Here is a 21,660-nt window from a genome sequence, read left to right on the forward strand (position 1 = left end):
GTGTTGTGAGCGTGAGAATCTTCTCCTCTTGTAAGCTCACTCTGTTTAGTATAGTTAATCACTGCAAGGATGTATAGTGATATCACAGTCATGATATTTATTGATTTATAAGCTTCCCTGCAGCTTTCTGTAGGGCTGAGATCAGCTAGCGTTCTTATAGCTTTTTTATGAAGTTGGAGTATTCTTGTAAGGTTCTACTCTGTGGTTCCACCCCAGACCACTAATCCATATCTTATGTGGGACTCTACTAAGGCATAGTATGCAGTCTTAGTTGCTTCCTGTCCTCCTATCCATTTAATTCAAAACATTACATAAATTCCTGATCCTATTTTTTGCACAGGCTATTCACATGTTCTGTCCAAGAGAGTTTAGCATCGATGGTCATGCCTAGTAGTTTGGACTGTTCAGAGGCGTAACAAATTTTTACGGGCACCCCTGCAAACTTATTTTTTGGACCCCCCTCTTATGAGTTATTTTTAGACCACCGATACAACATAATTAAACGCCCTCCCCTCCCCCCAGAGTTATTTTTGGACCACCGATACAATTATGATCAAACAGATTAATAAAAAAAGAGTGGTAAATAAATTACAGTAGAGTCCCGCAAACTCGGCGTAATGTGGACTGGAAGGGTGCCGAGTTTGTGAAATGCCGGGTTATCAGGAACTAGAGTAAAAAATAAGAACAATACAATTTTTAAGATTTTTAATTGCCTTGTTTATTTATATTTATTTTACAAGTCATCAGATGTTGTACAAGAAATCCGTGGTAGGAGTTGTGAATGATTTGAATTTAACTGTAGACCTATCCTTCCAACTATGAACTGAACATGGATAATTACTTAGAAATATTGCAGAGTGAATGAAATAATACGTAAATTGAATACTGAATGTGAAATATGTATGAATTTAATTGATAATTGTTAAGCTACGTTCTGGGAACATGTGGTTTAGTTTTTCATGTTGGAAAAGGTTGGTTGCAGAAGGCAGCCAACCAACTAAGTTGTGATTCCCTACATTTCAATGGTGGTGTTTCCTGACTTAGCCAACCATAATTGGTACTTATATCCTACATAATTATAACTAAATAAAAACTTATCAGTTTGCGGTCGCCGGAGTTAGCAATTTCACCGTTTTCTCTTCGAAGGATCGTAGACCAAGACAAGAAGGAGGACAAGAGTAGGAAAGTGGGGATAGAGCGTTGATGCAGTCGCGACAGGCAACGAGATGGTCATGCAGCCCGGCTTCGCGAAATGCTTACACTATATAAAATATAGCGTGCCGCTATGCGTCACAACCACCCCCCTTACGACGAAAGAAAAGAAAAGAACAGAACAGTTTTGTCGAAGGTTGGTGAAAGGGTTTGGTTTGGTGTTTTTTTGTGTGTGGGGAAGTTTTGTCGTACGATTTGCTTCCAGATGTGGAAGGTTCTGACCTGGTTGTAATTGGCACCTCGGACAACCAGATCTTCCTGAACCAACCACGGCAGAGAGCAGGATCCACCCCCCCCCCCCTGCGAAAAGAGGAAGGCATTGTGGGGAAGACAGTTGGTTTCTCTAACCTGGTAAAATTGAAATTGAATTGTCTTCTTCGTAAAATCAAAAGGGACGGACCAACCATAATTATGACGCACAAAAGATTTATTTTTTTTTATTTATTTTTTTATATAAGGTTTCTTTCCTAAGGAATTTTAGGTGCACTGTGGGGGAGATTGAGATCAGCTGGTGTGTCTTCTGGTGATGCAGATTTAGGTCTTGAGAGGTTCTGATGGTATGGGCTAAGTGTTGAGGCAGCTGGTTGAGTGTAGGTAGAGATGTTGTGTGTTGATGGCTCATGCGGACAAGGCCAGAGCATCGCTGGCTGCACCCAAGGTGTGCTGGCTGATAGCTCATGCGGACAAGGCCGGAGCATCACTGGCTGTGCCCAAGGTGTGTTGGCTGATGACTCATGCGGACAAGGCCGGAGCATCGCTGGCTGTGCCCAAGGTGTGTTGGCTGATGACTCATGCGGACAAGGCCGGAGCATCTCTGGCTGATGACTGAAGGTGCAGATTGTCTACTGTGGTCGAAAGCTGCTACCAGGGTCCCATAAGTGCTCGATACACAATAATTCGTGGTTCTTCATCTTGGTCGTTATGCGGGAAAATTGTAGAGTTATTAATTGAATTTTGGTTGTTCATATGATTTGTTTATTTTTTTTTTTTTTGTTATTATTATTTTTAGCGAATTTCCCTATACTATTACCGTAGGTGGCATGGTAAGACCTAGGCCCGGGATCGATTTACTTTTTCATTTTGATGTCCCCAGAGGCAAAAAACTACATTCGTTCAAATTTTTATGTATGTATATATATATATATTTATATATATATATATAGATTTATATATATATATATGTGTCCGTAAACACGATAACTTGAGTAATTTTTATCCGATTTTGATGAAATTTGGTTTGAAGGTTTAAGGCGGGATAAACTTGAATGAGTTCGCGAACCAGCATGATTGGACGATGGGAACGGGGTTTTACGGGGTGTTTTATGGGGGGTTTTATGGGGTAAAAATTGGTTTTTCTAATTTTTGACCCTCCAAACGCAAAATTTCCCAATTTCTCTTCAGACCTTCTTAAAGAGCTTAAAAAAACAAATAATTTAGTATATAAAAGAGTTTTTGTACTATTATTAGTTACGGAGAAAATTCAAATAATTGTTATTTTAAAATTCCCATGTTATTCTTATGGGGAATATTGTAAAATGTTGTGGTCTGCTTGTTTATGGATATAATTGCGGGTTCGGGGGCGATATATGACGGTTATGGGGTATTGACGGGAATTTGGGAAATCGAAGGGAATAACAGGGCAATGCTAATAGGGTTGAAATTGCTATGTCTGGACCAAACTTAACTTAAGCGTGCTGAATCTGCTACCATTAAAATTAGGAAGATTGCTGGCGACCAGAGGGACGGAGATCTTTACCCAAATCAGAACACCTTTCTAGCCAGCTTTGATTTAGACCAACTTAACTAAATATTTAACTGTAGACCTATCCCAATTATGAACTGAACATGGATAATTACTCAGAAATATTGCAGAGTGAATGAAATAATACGTAAATTGAATACTGAATGTGAAATATGTAGGAAAATAAGAACAATACAATTTTTAAGATTTTTAATTGCCTTGTTTATTTATATTTATTTTACAAGTCATCAGATGTTGTACAAGAAATCCGTGGTAGGAGTTGTGAATGATTTGACTTGAGCTGGCTTGAGTCCATGTTTAATTTGGACTCAAAAAATCACTAATTTTCTGAGCCAGGTGATGGCCGAGTTATCCAGACTGCCGGGTTATCGAGTGCCGAGTTTGCGGGACTCTACTGTATAAAAAAATATTAAATTTAAAATTAAAATATTAATTTAAAGTATTAAATTATAGGTTATGTTCCATAAAAGGGTGTGTTAAGTATTTCAGTCGTGGTTTGATGAAAATGTTACATCACTACATCATTAGCCTATATCATGTAGCCGGGGGGGTGAGAAGGAAGGAGACTATTGTTTGCTATTGCAGGTTCGGGGGCAATATATGGCGGTTATGGGATATTGGCGGGAATTCGGGAAATTGAAGGGAATAACAGGGCAATGCTAATAGGGTTGGAATTGCTATGTCTGGACCAAACTTAACTTAAGCGTGCTGAATCTGCTACCATTAAAATTAGGAAGATTGCTGGGGACCAGAGGGACGGAGATCTTTACCCAAATCAGAACACCTTTCTAGCCAGCTTTGATTTAGACTAACTTAACTAAATATTTAACTGTAGACCTATCCCAATTATGAACTGAACATGGATAATTACTCAGAAATATTGCAGAGTGAATGAAATAATACGTAAATTGAATACTGAATGTGAAATATGTATGAATTTAATTGATAATTGTTAAGCTACGTTCTGGGAACATGTGGTTTAGTTTTTCATGTTGGAAAAGGTTGGTTGCAGAAGGCAGCCAACCAACTAAGTTGTGATTCCCTACATTTCAATGGTCGGGTGAGCCAGAAAGGCTCCCCGGTGTTTCCTGACTTAGCCAACCATAATTGGTACTTATATCCTACATAATTATAACTAAATATAAACTTATCAGTTTGCGGTCGCCGGAGTTAGCAATTTCACTGTTTTCTCTTCGAAGGATCGTAGACCAAGACAAGAAGGAGGACAAGAGTAAGAAAGTGGGGATAGAGCGTTGATGCAGTCGCGGCAGGCAACGAGATGGTCATGCAGCCCGGCTTCGCGAAATGCTTACACTATATAAAATATAGCGTGCCGGTATGCGTCACAATCAGAATCAATATCAGTGTTTGTAAATAGTTTTGAAATCAAATAAAAAAACCTGATTTTCCATCCGTGTATCAGAATTTTTATATCAAGGGGGTTAAAAATTTTACATTTAATTTATCACACATGTTATCCATTTTTATTACCCTGATAATTGGACTAATTTGTTAATTACAAGGCAAAATGTGGTTTGAATTACCCTTAGTTGATTTTGGCTGTATTGGCTATAACAGCTGTGTATAAGGAATATGTCGGCCTTAGTCCCTTTCAAAACTAAAAGGTTACGCCACTCATCCTAAACTCATCTCTATTAATTCTTGGCTTAAAATACCTACATTGGTATGTTCGCCATTTCAAAGTATAGTATTAAAGTATTAATTTATTTGGTTGGTTTAATCTTTAGTTATAATTAACTCATACACTAAAAGCTGGTTAATTTAATAGATTGACGTACTTTTATCACAGGCTAAAATAGCCTATTGCATATTTTTATTTTATCTTTGTATGGATTTCAAGAGTTTATCTTACAACAAATGTCTATTGGTTAATTGTGAGGTAAAATAAGATATGGACTAACAAACACAGTCAGTAGAGTAGCAGAATATTGTATTTAACAAAATGCAATCAATATTAGGATTAGGAAAAAACTAAAATGTGAAATAATACAATATTAAAAGCCCCAGCCCTCGTTCATGGCTCCAGGCTCAAAGTAACAAAATGTTTGCAGACGACATAAGCAGTGTACGAAATCACCGAGAAGTAAAATATCTCTCGGCGACGAAAGTAAGATTGCATAATAATCAAAGACCCACGTTATAACTCGTTAAATTTGTTACCCTAGTTCGTTATCACTGGAGAGGCCTAACAAAATTAAACGAGAACTGATAACAACATATTATTAATAAGATAAATGTAATTACTTGTTCAATACAATTATTGAATGATTGATAATACATTTTAATAGGAATGAACTCCAATTTTTCGGCCCCACTCGTCTCACGGGCCTCTCTGCTCACCGTTTCCCGCTCACCATTTCCCGCTCACCGGTTCGCGGGCTCCCTCAGCTCCCGGGCACCCCCGCATTGCGGGCCCTTCTGTTACGCCACTGGGACTGTTGATTGATAGTGATATTTGAAGCAGTTATAGCAGCAATAGCAGTTATCGTTGTAGCTGTCTTCTGCTGAAATTTATTTGCATAGTTTTTGTTGGATTTATTGCCAAGTCATTTTGAAGACAGTAGGTTGTTGCTTTATTGGTTACTTCAGTGATCTCTGAGTACAGTCCATGAGTTGTATCATTCTTCAGTCCTATGGTGAGGTATACGCAAAGTTAATGATGTATGGCGTGAGTATCTAACACTTTCTTCAGCTACAAACCTAAAATCATCCACAAAATATTTTGGAAAATTGTTTTTTTATTATTGAATAGGTTAGCAAAGGAATTTTGATTGATCTCAGATCACATAGATTTAATAAATTAGAATGAATGTAGAAAGGGGTGATGCGCTCACTGTGTCTTAGATCATAGATGAATCTTATGCAGTAGTTCTGAGCACGTTGGAGAGCATCAGCGAGGTTTACAGTCATGTCATTGATCACAGAGCTGCAGTAAGTGAAGTGGGGAAAAACAAGTGGTTTAACCAGGTGTAACTTTATGTGCAAAGGCAAGAAATGTTGTAACTTTTTAAGTGAGAGGATTGATGCAAACACCTTTTTACGGATGTCTTTTACCGCATCGCCCCAAGTAAGTGTCGAGTTGATAGTAAGTCCTAAGTTTTTAAATCGACACTGTAAAGCAAAGCTGTTCCATTATAGTTATTGGATTCATCGTCAGAAAGTCAATAGAGTTCCGTAAACCTGGATGACAAATTATGATCGGTTTAGTTTTTTCGTGGTTTTAGAATGAGTTGTGTTTGTTAGTCCAAGTAATGATTTTCTCAATATCTTCTTTCACTCTCAGAACACTTTCCTTGATCTGTTTGGCTGAAAAATGTGTATAAATCTGCTAGTCGTCAGCATACATGTGGTATTTGCAGTGTGTGAGGACTGAGCTCAAGTAATTTATGTATAGCACGAACAGCAGAGGGCCAAGGATACTTTTATCACAGGCTAAAATAGCCTATTGCATATTTTTATTTTATCTTTGTATGAATTTCAAGAAAAATCCAAAAAAAAAAAAAAAAAAATGAAATCTTACAACAAATGTCTATTGGTTAATTGTGAGGTAAAATAAGATATGGAATAACAAACACAGTCAGTAGAGTAGCAGTATATTGTATTTAACTCTAGATATACTAGATTTAACTCGCCATAAAACTCTAGATGGTTGGTTATTATTTTAAAACGCATACGAATATGTCAAAATTTGTTAATTTTGCAAAAGTTGTTTAACTCTATTTCAAAAATAACAATACTGTTCCATTTCTACCTTATTCCGGGAACGTTTTGCTCTCCTGAAAAGACAGTCGCGTCTAGCCATGAAGGTACATATTTTTTCAAACACCAGAGTGATTGTAATTTAAATATCTCGTAAACTGTGACATCAGAAATTTTCTTTGTAGTTCTTTAATTGTTTTACCTGTTAGAACGTATAGGCTCCAAGGACTCTTAAGGCACTTTCTTGCTGCCATCACTCATCCTCTTTGCTTCACATTTCCATTATAAGGTATTGTTTAGTCTGTTTCACAAATAATACCTTATAATGGTATTTTAAATATTTAAATTAATTAATATGTAAGAAAAACATAACTTTGCATTACCCTTCTAATTACATTTTAAAGTAAATTAACAGGATGCAAGATCCAACAATCAATGCAAGATCTTAATGACTTGTTATTTTGTTATTGTTCCTTTTAGCTGAACAATAATACTTTTTGGTGTTATTAGTGTTGTACAATTGACTATTGGTCTATAGTCAATTTTTTAAAATACAATTTTTAATTAGTTGTTATTTTTGAACACCCTTAATTCAAAATATTCATATATCCTTAACGTTAGGGTATGGACTCCTAGATTGGTGGAAAGTTATGTTTTGTTACTAATACATAGTACTTTAACACATACAACATTTTTGTTACACTATCTTCAACATCGTTCCACACTTAGGTCTAATATAATCAGAGTTTGTTTCAAGATTAGATTAAACATTAAATTCCTAAGTAGACCTAGTTTAAGGTAAAAGTAGGGAACAACCTAAACATAACAACTATACTGACCCGGTAGCAGCTACAGAACCATCGCCCTGAAAACTGATGCAGTAAACAGGTTTGCAGTGGCCTTCCTGATGCAATACTTCTTGTCCTACTTCTAGATCCCACAATCTCCAGGAATGGTCAAAACTGCAGGTGCCAAGGAACCTGCCACTAGGATGGAACTCTATCCGAGACACCCTGGCTACATGACCTTCAATATCTGCAAGGGGATCCTCACTGCAACAAAACCAGCAATCAGAATAATGCTAATGGGACACAACCATTATACACACTCTGTATATAGTCAATGACACAACCATCCATGTATAATAACTCCCTGGATTGCGCGCACAGGTTGAAGTAGGTCTCGAAAAACGGTCCGTCTGCGAGGAGTGGGGATAAAAGGCATGAGTCACCCTAGTGGCGAGCGTCGCGCCCGCTCTTGCCGTGAATTTCTATGTTAGTTTTGTGGAAATATTCCGAGGATAATTGATTGTAACGAACTTAAGGAGGTTTTATATGCAGATATAATTAATCTACGTACTTGCTCACACTTTATAGACTATGTGTCAAAAGTAAATCTCATAAGAAATGTAGTGGTGATATAAAAGAGTTAGATTTATTTATATTTGAACATTAACCAGAGCAAAGTATATCACAATAATTATTTGATCACATATGCATGTCATCATTTGCTTCGGTGAGGCCCAATTATTATTGAGAGACTTTGCATCATTTAAGAATATATATTTTGTTTATATTATAGTATGTTTCTTTGTCATACTGTGTTTAACGTGTTTGGAAAACATATTATGTTGCTAAATAAAATGAGTGTATAATATTTAATGCCAATATCTCAAATGTATTCATTATTCTCACTGAAATAAAATAATAACAAAATAACTGTGAAATCCAACATTTATTCTTTGATTCAAAGAATTTTGTTAACTATAGACTACCGGTAAACATTAAAATGCATAAACATACGCCTGTAAATTCAGTTACCATTCTTCGTAATGTAATGACATATTTGATGTAATATAATGATAATTAAATGCTAGAAACTCGGTTTCTATATCCCGTACACTGATGCTGAGTCGGCCGAGCTCCTAGCGGCAATGCCGCGCCAAGCGATTTTATGCCTATTTTTTATCGCTTAAAAATGATACAAGCAGGCTCCGTATCAAAAAAAGCTTCAAATAAAAAATAAAATTCATACTTTGATCTCAAATTTTGCCGCAGGGATTAAAATGTTTCTACCAGCAAACACAGTACAACAATAGAACGGGCACAGGTGTAAGTTGTCGCGGATTTTTTAGAACTGTATTTTTAATACTGTAGGCCTAATTATGTGTCTATTAGGCATTTCTAGGCTATGTTTGAAAATCCAAACAAATCGGTAATATGAACTACCTAAGGTCCCAATTGGTTCGGATTTTTTACTCTCTACTGTACAAATATTGTTGTTACTAATAATATTCAAAGAAACTCTTGATATCAGACAGCATTTACCTGGACATGTCGAAGGCTTTTGACAGATTGAGTCATGAACATCTACTGGCTAAGCTCAGCAATTTGGGTGTTACTGGTGCCATGCTAAGTTGGTTCAGAAGCTATGTCAGTAATCGTCACCAGGTTGTCAGATACAATGGATGTACATCCACAGCGTTTCCTGTTCTTTCTGGAGTCCCCCAGGGCTCGTTATTGGATCCTGTGCTGTTTTCCATATTTGTGAATGACCTGGTCTCAGTAGTCACAAATTGTAAAATATTACTCTTTGCAGATGATGCTAAAATATACAAGGAAATTTCGTCGGAGTATGATTGTGATATGCTTCAAGCCGACCTTGACCAAGTATTACTGTGGTGCCTCAAGAATGAAATGGAGCTTAACATCTCCAAATGCACAGTGCTCTCCTTCTCACGACGGGCAAATACCATGATGTATGGTTATACTCTTGGAGGAAAATCACTTTCCAGATCATCTGTTGTTAAAGACCTTGGTGTGACTTTAACATCGTCACTAAGTCCCGATGCTCACCTTGATGCCATTAGTAGAAGAGCAAACTCTGTTCTTGGTTTTATTATTAGAGTGTCTAAGGACGGTTTTTCGCCAGAAGCACTAAGGACTCTTTACGTTCAACTTATCCGCCCTATCCTTGAGTACTGTTCTCCAGTGTGGTCACCGTATCAGCTGGGCCACATAGAACTTCTTGAGGGAATACAAAGACGATTCATTCGAATTGTTGGACTGCAGCTGGGCTTTCGTTATGAAGATGTACCCTTGGACGAGCTAAGCCACCTCCTTCGTCTTCAACCCTTGTCAGTCAGGCGTAGAGTCTCCGATTTAATGTTTCTGAAGAAGATAATCTCAGCTTCAGTGGACTCACCTGAATTGTTGGGAAGAATCGACCTTCGAGCGTTGAAATCGACAAGATCAAAACAAAGCGTCATTGAGTCATAAGTCATTGAGAAAGTAGTTCCGTATATTTTCGCAATTTGCAGTGAATTCCGCGCCTTAAAAAATGTTTTAACGGTATTTTCTTGTTTATTAAGATCATAGGAATGGTTTTAAACGTTTAAAAGAAAAGTCTAGAAAGTTCAGAAATACCTTATGATTCTCTTGTTTACATTTTTCTTGTCAACAAACAAAACTGTCATAGCTACTTTAGTCCCATAAGCCTAATGTTAAAAATTGAAAATTTTATGTTTGTTTTAAATTGCATTATCATTATCTAATTGAAATTTGTTTGTTTGAAAACCATCTCACTATTAGTCTAAGTAATTTTGTTAAGTTTGGCTGAAATGCGTTCAGCCGTTATGAGTGATGTTTCTTTATTTGTTGCATTGAAGTTGATCCCAAAGAGCTTTGCTCGCTCCGCTCAATGAAAACTACCGTGAGTTAAGAAGAAAATTGCATTTCTTTCAAAGAGGGCATTATAAGCTTTCTTTTGATACCAAAATCGTTTCTTAATTACGAAAAACATTGTTTTTATGCGTATTTGAAATTTTCAAAACAGTTTTTCTCAAAATGACCCTTTCCTATAACAAAATTTCAAAGTCCTATAACTTAAACAAACAAAAAATCATACATGCGTGGGACTTGCACCAATCGATTCGGAATTTAATATGGAATTCAAATATTTATATAACTCAAAATCGAAAATTCCTGACAAGAGGTCCCTATCACATATTTGTTAGTAAATTATTGACCTGTGTTAAACTATAGTATTAAACTATGTCCGCTTTCTTGCAAACCACCCTCACGCCGAGCTTGATCGAACATCCGGCGGACGAAAATTAGCGCCAACGGACATCATGCCGGACAGATCACCGTGATCTTGGTATCCATAGCTTAAGATGATATTCAATTGACTGTGATCATTTTTCTAGCATGGAAAATAGAAGGAATTTTATATCACACGTAATCTTAGTATTATAGCTGGAGTTCTGTACTGTAGCGGTACTGGGCTCATAGGATCGATTTGAGGCTCAATTAAAGTCAGAGATTTCCTGTGCGTGCTACCATTCTAAGTCAGAATATTTTATTTAACTTAACTAAATAACTGAGCCAAGCCACATCTATATCACAGCCATTTTGATGATCTAAATTTAGTAATGCATTCAACCAATTATACTAATATAATAAGAATACGCTAAAAAAACTCCCTTCGCGCCTTATGGGCCCGAAAGGTACGGTTAACTCGGTTTTACATACTATAAATATTTAATTAATGATAGAATCCCTAACCCTTTGTTCCCCCCCCCCCCCCCCGTACTGAAAAGAATTAGAACATGATTGATATAAATCTAATAATTAAACTTAACACTATAACTTATCGGTCTCATTTCCATTCCTCGACGACGTAATCTCTCCAGTAGTTCCAGGCGACGACTGACTACTGCCCTTCTTATTCTACCCCTTCCCTACTCCCTCCAGTGTACGCGACTAAAGCGGATTGCACCAGTTGATAGCGGCTCAGCTGTGACGCCAGCGTCACAACCTCCCCGGCTTGAAAAAAATATTTTTTGGTAAGGTGGGAAGGTAGGGTTTTAGATGGTGCCACCCTTGGTGGTCACGCCGGACATTGGGTACTCGGTGACAGTGGTGGTGCCGTTTGAATTCGCTTTATCCAGTGCGGCGCGTCACGGCGTGTCTCCGTGGTGCTCATGGGCATTCCAGTGGCGGGCCAGAGCGACGGTCACCACTGTACTTCTGAGGGCTTTGGTGCTTTTCGGATGTTTGAGTTGTGTTAATGTCTTCCTTAATGCTACATTGACTGTGTCTTGATAATGTGCGTCTGGTTACTTAGCATAAAAACTATTTGTTCCCTACTTGCAGAAATAACTTATGAACTTGTTGATGGCCCTAACTTATATTAATTTAAACTAATTAATTTAATTTATTTTATTTTAATTTTTTTATATTTTTGTATACAGTATATACAGGGTGTCCGGTCATAAGTGTTAAATAAAATTTTGCCTCAAAGTACATGGTAATGGCGACCTAATGACGCACATTTGAGGTTCCCAACCTCAACCGTTAGGTAATAACAAATAAATTAAGGTTTTCCAAAAATTATTGTAGTTGCCATGAAAAAGGTTATATTACTCTGTTAAAAATGCACTAATTGTTAATTTAAATGTCATTTTCAGAATCCTCATAAAATTTTGAATCCTATAATCGTTAATCGATAATCGTTAGGGTACGGAAAAATATTCTACTTAAATTTCTTCCTTATACAATTTTGTTTAATACCGACGAAAATTTAATTAACATTTAGCAATTTATTTCTCGGTTACCAAGTTCCGCTGAGTTAAACAAGTATTACTAAAAACCTCCTTAGTAAAAGGGCTTTACAATGGTGTATAATAGTTTTCACCAAGTTTCAAATTTCCTAATGTAATTTAATCATTTTTGTGAAAAAACATGGTAGGGCAAAGAAAAGCTATTGTGAAGAATAATACATTTAAGTGCAGGCAACGAATAATTTGTATTTTTTTCTCGCATGCAACGCTTTTTTTATAACTATTAAGCTAAGAAAAGAAACATATGGTAACAAAATGTGTTTGTCATAAAGTTACGGTTATCGTATATTTGCATATTTCGGATAAGATTACAATTAACTCGCGGAAGTTCGGTTGTGGCTATCCCAAAACTTCCTGACATGGATTGGGCGTGGAGGAAGTGTGACGTAGCCTCCTCGATCTCCAAACTTGAGCCCGTTAGATTTTTTTGTTTGGGGTTACATGAAAAGTCTAGTTTACTCGACTGTTGTAAACTCTGAAGTTGAGTTACGGGAGAGAATTTTTTGAGGCTGCTGGGAAAGTAAGGGAAAAATTGACGTATGAGGTCACAGTTGGCGCGATTGACAAGCGAGCTAGGGCTTGATTGCGGGAAAACTGAGGGTACTTTACACCCAAACTGTGATTCCACCTTAATAAAAGTTGTGCTTCAGACAAAGTATGTCAATGATTTGATTTGTATTGTGTGTTTTTACTAATGTATTGTGTTTTTTATAACAAATTTTCCAAAGTCTAAACAAAAAAACTTTAGTATGATGAAAATGTAGTCTGATCAATCATAAACTACACAAACCCTCACCATCAGTGGTCAGCTCATAAAATAGTAAGTAAAATTCATTATTTTTTACAATATCTGTTTTGGATTAACCGTGATTTTTCACAATAGTGCGTAAAATTCACCATAGATTTGACAGTAGATAAATGTAGTTATACATCATTGTAAAGCCCTTTAAATAAGGAAGTTTTTAGTAATATTTGTTCGACTCAGCGGAGCTCGGTAACCGAGAAATAAATTGCTGAATGTTATTTAAATTTTCGTCGATATTAAAAATATTTGTTTGACGAAGAAATTTAAATAGAATATTTTTTCGTATCCCAACGATTATCTGTTATATCTATTTAAAATTTTGTGAAAATTCTGAAAATGACATTTAAATTAACAATTAGTGCATTTTTAACAGAGTAATATAACCTTTTTCATGGCAACTACAATAATTTTTGGAAAACCTTAATTTATTTGTTATTACCTAACGGTTGAGGCTGGGAACCTCAAATGTGCGTCATTAGGTCGCCATTACCATGTAGTTTGAGGACAAATTTTATTTAACACTTATGACCGGACACCCTGTATATAATATTTCTTGGTACTGCTGTAGCTGAGTAAATATGATGTTCTTCTGTCATGCCTGAGAGTTCTAGTTTGATAGTTCTAGTCTGCCATGACGTTTTGTACTACTGTATACCATTCAGTCGCATTGTCCTTACTCTATTCGGCACTTCATAAAAATTTCTTGTATGACGTTCTCACTGAAGCTGCTACTATTGAGCTGTAGAGATGCATATGGACTATCTCACTGTGGCGGTGATGATCCTGGGGATGGAGATGGTGCGATGATTCATATTATCTATGTTGATGATGATGGTTCTGGCAAGATGTGGAGACTACTCAGTTGTCTGACGAAGATCTACAGCTTGATAAATGGGATACTTGATGAAGATGCAGTTCTTGTATTCCCAAATGTCTTTATTACTGTCTGTCTTCTATTCTTGATTAATCATTAATCATTGTCTTGGTTGGATTTCTTCCTTTATCATTTTTATTTATTTTATTCTTTATTTATTTATTTTTTATATTTTTATTACCGATATATGCCCTAGTGGTTCGGAAAATAAGATTTCGCGGACTACCCTTTAACTACCTAACATTAAATGTGAATTTGGTGTGAGGAAACTATTGATATATGGATGGAAACTACTATTACTAATTACTATGAAATAAAACTAACTTGACTACTGGTTTGCTTATTTGATAAAGATCTTCATTTTGACTTGTTGTCACACATTATCAGACTTTATATTCATATAACTCTTTCAAATGATATTTTTAAGTGAATGGAAGACATGTGTCCGCGCCTGTTTGACTCCTTGTTTGGTGTAATTTAACCGTGCACCTTTTTAGCCCTACGCAATACCTTCCTATTTTTATCGCGGTACCCAAGTCTATTGATTTGTTTGAGAAAAAAAATATCAATGAAAGGTAGGAGGGTTGGGTGGGATTACATTCATTATTATTACTTTCTCTCTATTAAATAACTAAATATATAAATCCTTTACCGAGCTTTAGAAATGATTTTTATTTTTATTTTTTTATTTTTATAAAATTAGAGTGTCATGTTTCACTCTCATAATAATTGTACTATAATCGGACCATATAATGAATCCTAACTGTCCGTTATCTCGGCGCCGTTTCCTGCTGACGAGATAAGGATCTCGCTTGAGGTTTGGCCTTGACCAATATTCTGTCACTCACTTCCTACTGTACTTAATGTTTATTTAGCCTATGATTATATTATACTTATTACCTGTTTCACCTGAATACTATTTTATATTTCACAATTTTCCTTGACTTGTAACTAGCATATTAAATAGATAGACATAATAGATAGATAGGTTATAATATACAGTGTAATGAGATAGATCCGTGTATGTTATGTGGCCACAATCCGTAGAAAAGATTATCTCTGCTATTTCTTTGTGAGCGATATAACCAAGTGTTATTTATTACATAAAAAATAATATAATAAAATTATACTCTAAATTCCCTGGGTTATATCTGACTAGTTTAAAAATAAAAAATATTGAATAAAATATATTCTCACTCCGAATAAAGCAGATGCTGGGGGGAAATATTTAGTGTGATATGTTTTGGATCAAGCCACCACTGGCCACGTTCACTCTCGCTCATAGATATGCCCTCAGAGAAGACGTATCTTAGACTTGAGTTTGAGGTCAGCTGACCAGAGGTGTATTGGTCCATGTGTTGAAGGCATGTGAGAAGGGGAAAAGGAAATTGAATAATATCTATCTTACTGCTAACTAACTTAAGCTAAGGATGTTGGCTTGGCTCAGTATTTATTAATTTAAAATGTAATTATGCTTTATTTTATTGTTGGCATAAAAAATCTCTTTAACTGGGAAACATGTGCCGTCTGAACGTATTTACCCGTTGAAGGGTTTATGAGCCGTACCGTTACTGGTGATGTGAAACATTCAATTATGCATGGCTTTGACCAAAGCTGCATAAGCTTTTTATTTATGTTATCTATGGCCTTACTTTGAGGATGGAGTCTGTACATAACCCAGTCACCCGGTTTGTAAGGATTTGGTTTTCTTTGTCGATTGTACAGTCGTTATTACCTTATTTAAATTGGGGGCCCAAAAATACTTATTTATTTGATGAATCGTTTTTCTAATTCCTAAGTGAGCTGATGCTGGTCCTACGTGATAGTACCTAAAAATCATGTCGATGAGTTTTACTGGCAAAACTATTCTAGGCGATCTTTCATTCGGAGATTGGTGCATTAAAATGCTCTGGTTTACTGTGTATGCTTCATTTTGTTTTGGATTTTTAATTATTTTTAAAAGCTTTGGGTCTTCTCGTTGGTGTTCAGCAATGTCTTTAAAAACCTCTGGTATTTTTGTAAGAAAATTTACTCCATTTGGGGCAAGATTGCTGGGCGCTGGCACCTCATTGGTTTTGATTCTATTCTGCGTTTGATTCAACTTTGACCTAATCATTAACACTTCCGTTGGTTCGCTTTTGTCATACATTCGAGACAATAGATCTGGGATATGATTGTTTTCTCCTTTAATGTGTTCCGTCGTGAATTGAAATGAATTAATAAAAGTAATCCACCTAGCTATTTTACCAACCTGTCGTGGATGATTTAAAAGCCATTTTAACGACGAGCTGTCAGTTTGCAATCTAAATGGGCGATGTTCCAGATATTGCTGGAATTTTTGGAGACCAAAAACTACTGCGCTACATTCTAATTCAAGCGTCGATTTGTTTTTCCCGTGCTTATTCAATGGACGTGTATGATGCCATTGTGTTCTTGCCCTAACTGTACTCCTAAGCCTGTTCCCGAACCATCCGTTTGCAATATAAATTGTTTGTCAAAATCTGGCAATCTTAGAATTGGGTGTGACTTTAAGGCTACCTTAATGGCGTTCAATGCGTCGATTTGCTCTTGTCCCCATTGAAATGGTTCATTTTTATGCTTTAGCTTATTTAGGGGTGCACACAATGTTGCAAAATGTGATACGAATCTTGCGTAATACGCCATTAACCCTACTAATCTGGCAACTTGCTTTACATTTTTCGGCGGCGGCAAATGGAGTATTGGTTTTATTTTATCCATTTGAGAAAATGTGTCCTAAAATGACGAGCAATCCAAAAAGAATTCCGTAGATTATAAAGCAATATTTATGTCACTACATTATTTTAGATTTTTTAGTGTGCTGCCAACTACTTTGTTTTAAGCTTAAGTGCCTGCCACAAACCGCCGTAGAAATATAGTATATTAAGAAAACTTTGTTCAAAAAAAGAAAACAAAATGTAAACTATTTGTTTGTTAGCCTTACATTGTATCAATTGGACCTCACCGACAAGTTTTTTAAACTTGGTGAGGCCAAGCTGTTGTAATTTTCATAGTAAATATATTTGTATTTGTAAAAATTCTATTTAATTGCTTGCTATTGTCATCTTATCCGGATTTATTGTTAATTTTGCTTTTTGTAGCCTTGAAAAAACTTCTTTTTTAACTTCACCAAGTGGTCATCAAGTGATCCATCAGAATTAACTATGTCGTCAAAAAAATTGAAAACATATTGATATTTCACATCTCCTAATATTTTATCTAACAGCCTAGACAAAACCTGCGATCCAATCGCGATCCTAAATGGCACTACTTCATATTCGTAACATCCAAATGGAACCACAAAATTAGTATATTTCTTACTACGTTCTGTGAGCGGTATTTGTAAATAAGTGCTGTTTAGATCAATGAGTGAGAACCATCTCGCCTTACCTAGGTATTGAAAAGCTGCTTCTACTGTAGGAACCGGTGTTGAGTCTAATTCCATTAAAATGTTTATTGCTTTGTAATTTACCACAAAACAAAATTTGTCTGATCCTTTTTTTGGAATTAAAAAACCTGGTGAACTATAAGGAGAGTCGGAAGGTTTTATGATACCCTTATCTAATAAATCCTGTATGTGTTCTTTGAGTTTATCTAACTTGGGAGGTGCGAACTGATAAGGCCTGGCCCTAACCACTTGGTCAGATTTAAGCTTAATATCATACTCTACCAAATTCGTCCTGCCTACCTTTTTTTGTTATTGTTATGTCTGTCTCATGTTATACTAATGGTGTAGAGAAATATAATGTGGTCTGTCTTATTTTCGGTTAATTTGTTAAATAAACTAAAGTTGTCGTTTAATAATGCCCTCCGCCTCAACAAAGGTTATGGGCCAAGTAGAAATCATCAAATGTTTTTAATAAGGATGAATAAAGTGGATAACAAATGATGGCTTTGAGCAGCATTACAGTGCATCCTCAAAAAGGAACAGTTGTTATTAGTTTTGAGTGAAGATCAGCCTACAGATGGAATTTCTTGTCAACGATGCCAAGGCTAGGGCTCTGATTATTCAGGGTGTGTCGGGAAAACATTTGGATCTAATTAAAGACGCAAAATGTGCTAAAGGTATGTTAGAACCGCTACAAAATGTGTGTTTAAGATCAAGTTCTTTTTCCAAGCTGACTTTGTGGAGAAAATTAGTCACCTTAAAATGTAATAAGAGAGATAACCTTGAAGATAATTTCTTGAAATTTGACACCTTAACAAGGGAATTGGAGGAGTTTGACACAAAATTAAATGAAAGTGATCGTGTCTGCCACCTTCTGTTATCGCTTCCTAAAGAATATGAAACTGTGGTTACAGCTTTAGAGACTCAGCCTAACCTCAAGTTAGATTTTGTCAAGTCAAGATTACTTGACGAGGAAACTAAGCTTAAGAGTAGCAGACATTTGGTTGTAAATAGTTTAGAATCAGATAATGAAGTTTCTTTTACTACTTCTAGCTCAGGTTGTTTCACTTGCGGTGACAAGACACATTATGCTTCCCACTGCCCCAAACGAGGCGGAACCTTTGGTAGGGGAAGGCCTAACAATTTTAGTGGAGGAAGGTTTCAGAGAAGTCGTAGGCCAGTGAGAGGATTATTCAGAAGATCCTATTATAACTTTAGACCGAATGAAAGGGCAAATAATGTAGGCCTAACTTAACTAATGAACAGACTATTGCTGTGACAGGTAAAAATGAAGCCATATCAAATATTGCTAATGAAAATAAAACTTTCATTCTAGAATCGGGGGGCAAGTAGTCATTTAGTAAAAGAAGATCTGGAGCAGTATATGTCTAAGGTAAAATTTAACTAACAACATAAACATTCATGTGGCTAATGGTCAAGTTATGGCTAATAATAAAATAGGTACCGTACCTTAAATATTTTCGGTCAGAACATAAAAATAACTATTGAAGCATTGATTGTGCCAAATCTTAAACATAACCTACTAGTAATAAGTAAATTAACAGAGAAAGGTTTCCAAATTGTGATTGATAAGGACAAGCTATCGATCAACTCCAAAAACATTAAATTGACTAGTATGTGTGAAGGAGGCCTATATTCACTCAAGCTTAAACCCGTAGTAAATACCTATGAATGTAATGTCACCACAGCTGATGACCTATGGCATAAAAGACTTGGTCACCTAAAAAGGAAAATACTTGTTAAGTTGGGCCTTCCATATTCAACGGACAAATACCCTGCTTGCATAGAGGGAAAAGCAACAAGATTGCCGTTTATGTTTTGACTCCTGACCAAATCTTCTACGTATTGGCATCAGCCGTTGGAAAATAAATAAATAAATAAAGACTGAGATATATGGGTGAAAATCTCGAGAAAGCACCGATTTCCCCCCATATTTCCAATATGACGGCGGGCGCGGAGGGGGGAACTTGGGCATTTTGCATTTTAATCTCCTACTTACCATCCTAGACAACATATACAAAATTTGGACCGTTTGTAAAAAACATACCTCTATTCACTGGATTACTAGGTAATTATTTACTTGTTACAATTGTAACTGTGTACTTCTAATGTTGACAAATGACCATAAAGAGATTTTGATTCTGATTCTAAATTAAGGTAAGAATTTTTGTACTTCATGCACCGATCTTGATTTATATTTGGCTTACTTATGTACTTGGCCAGTACAGGGGGCTCACTTTAAATAAATGGTGTCCGGCTCTTGTAGAAGTTGACGACATTAATTTGCTTGATAGGAATAATTGCAAACAACATTCTTTTGCTTCTTATTATACGAGGAAAAAAGGAGGACACCGATTTTTCATTTTAGCAAATTTCCCTATAGGGAAGTAGCTATTATCGTAGGTCTCATGGTAAGACTAAGGCCCGGGACCGATTTACTTTTTCATTTTGATGTCACCAGAGGCCAAAAACATCATTCGTTCAAATTTTTATATATGTATATATATATATATTTATATATATACATATATAGGCCTATGTGTGTCCGTGAACACGATAACTTGAGTAATTTTTATCCGATTTTTATGAATTTTGGTTTGAAGGTGTAAGGCGGGATAAACTTGAATGAGTTCGCGATCCAGCATGATCAGACCATGGGAACAGGGTTTTATGGGGTAAAAATTGGTTTTTCTCACTTTTGACCCTCAAAACATAAAATTTACCAATTTTTCTCTAAACCTTCTTAAAGAGCTTAAAAAAACAAACAATTCAGTATATCAAAGTGTTTTTTACGGTTATTGGTTACGGAGAAAACTAAAAAAATGGTAAATTTAAAATTCCCATGTTACTCTTATAGAGAATATTGTAAAATGTTGTAGTTTGCTTGTTTATGGATATCTTTTGATCAAACTTGGCAAATATATTCATTTAATACTAAGCAATAATTATTTTACTTAAAACACACACTTTATTAGTTTCCTTGTAGCAGCAAACCTAGGTACTCGTTAAACCTAATGTGTGGTGTTATTAATTATGTTTTATATTTAAAAGACCAGATGAACTGATTATTTATTGTTATTATTTACCTTTTGTTTTGAGACGAGTTGTTGAAATTACTAGATAAAATACTGTTCCAAAAATGTTCATTTTGATTAATTAGATAGTTTCTTCACATGGTGTCAGGTTGAAAGAAATATGGGAAGCCGAAATAAAAGAACATCTAAAAGAAATTTGAAGAAGGGAGATTACCTACAAAAGGAATTTGATCTTGAATCAAGTGAAGATGAGTCCAAGCCTAGGAATCAGGTTTGTTCAAAGAACGGTGTAAGAGATAAAACCTCAACTGAAGCTTCGAGGGTTACTACAGTTTCAGGTATGCAGACTCAAATTTCTCCACCAGAAGCTTTTGATTTTCAAAATCCTGCCTTATGGCCTCGTTGGATGAAAAGGTTTGAGAGGTACAGGATTGCTTCAGAGCTTTGCTTCAAGCCTGACAGTCAACAAATTAGTATGCTCTTGTATACTCTAGGTGACAAAGGTGAGGATCTTTTCCGTACTTTTGGTATTTTTGATGAGAATAATCTTCAGTATGAATAAGTTATTAAAAGTTACAGTGATTTCTTAAAAGTCAAATGTAACATTGTATATGTACGTGCCAAGTTTCTTAAGAGAAGACAAGGGGCCGATGAAACAGTAGATTCTTTTATAAAGACCATTATAAATTAGCTGAAACGTGTGAATTCGGAAATTTAAAGGACTCTTCCTGTGACGTGATTTGATTGTAATTGGAGTCAATAATCTAAAACTTTCAGAGACTCTGCAAATGGACGATTCACTAACTTTAAGGAAGGCTATCAACAAAGTTCGGCAATCCGAGTCTATTTTGAAACAGCAAAATGTAGTAAGAGATCGAGTAGGCGACATTCCAAGTCAATTAGTCAAGATGAGGTAGTAGGAGCCTGTAGCAGTAAAGTAGGTTCTTTTAGATCCAAGTTGAGATGTAACAAATGTAACCTATATCATAAGTATAGGGAGTGCCCAGCACATAAAGTTGAGTGTTTTAGATGTGGTGAGAAGGGACATTTTGCTAAGTGTTGTATAAAACAAGGACAGAAAACAATACGGGAAGTTGAGGACAACAACGGAAATGACACTTAAAATTTTTGTTTGGGTGAAATTCAGGTAATGAAGTATGGCAAAGAATGCCCTGTAGTTGAAATAGAAATAAATGAACATA

At 35.9% G+C, this 21,660-nt stretch overlaps 1 protein-coding gene across 1 annotated transcript in view; it reads right to left on the reverse strand.

Annotated features, from left to right (window-relative positions):
• LOC128983014 (U4/U6 small nuclear ribonucleoprotein Prp4-like) overlaps window positions 1-21,660 on the reverse strand; it is a 125,708-nt gene that overhangs the window by 14,212 nt on the left and 89,836 nt on the right. The window contains exon 7 of the mRNA XM_054402136.1: window positions 7,534-7,746. Within this exon, the coding sequence (XP_054258111.1) occupies window positions 7,534-7,746 (213 nt within the window). The remainder of the gene's footprint in view (window positions 1-7,533; window positions 7,747-21,660) is intronic.

Source organism: Macrosteles quadrilineatus, unplaced genomic scaffold, assembly GCF_028750875.1.
Source record: "Macrosteles quadrilineatus isolate MER2022 unplaced genomic scaffold, UCM_ALF_1.0 Scaffold_1__1_contigs__length_201487025, whole genome shotgun sequence".
In the NCBI taxonomy this organism is placed as follows: domain Eukaryota; kingdom Metazoa; phylum Arthropoda; class Insecta; order Hemiptera; family Cicadellidae; genus Macrosteles; species Macrosteles quadrilineatus.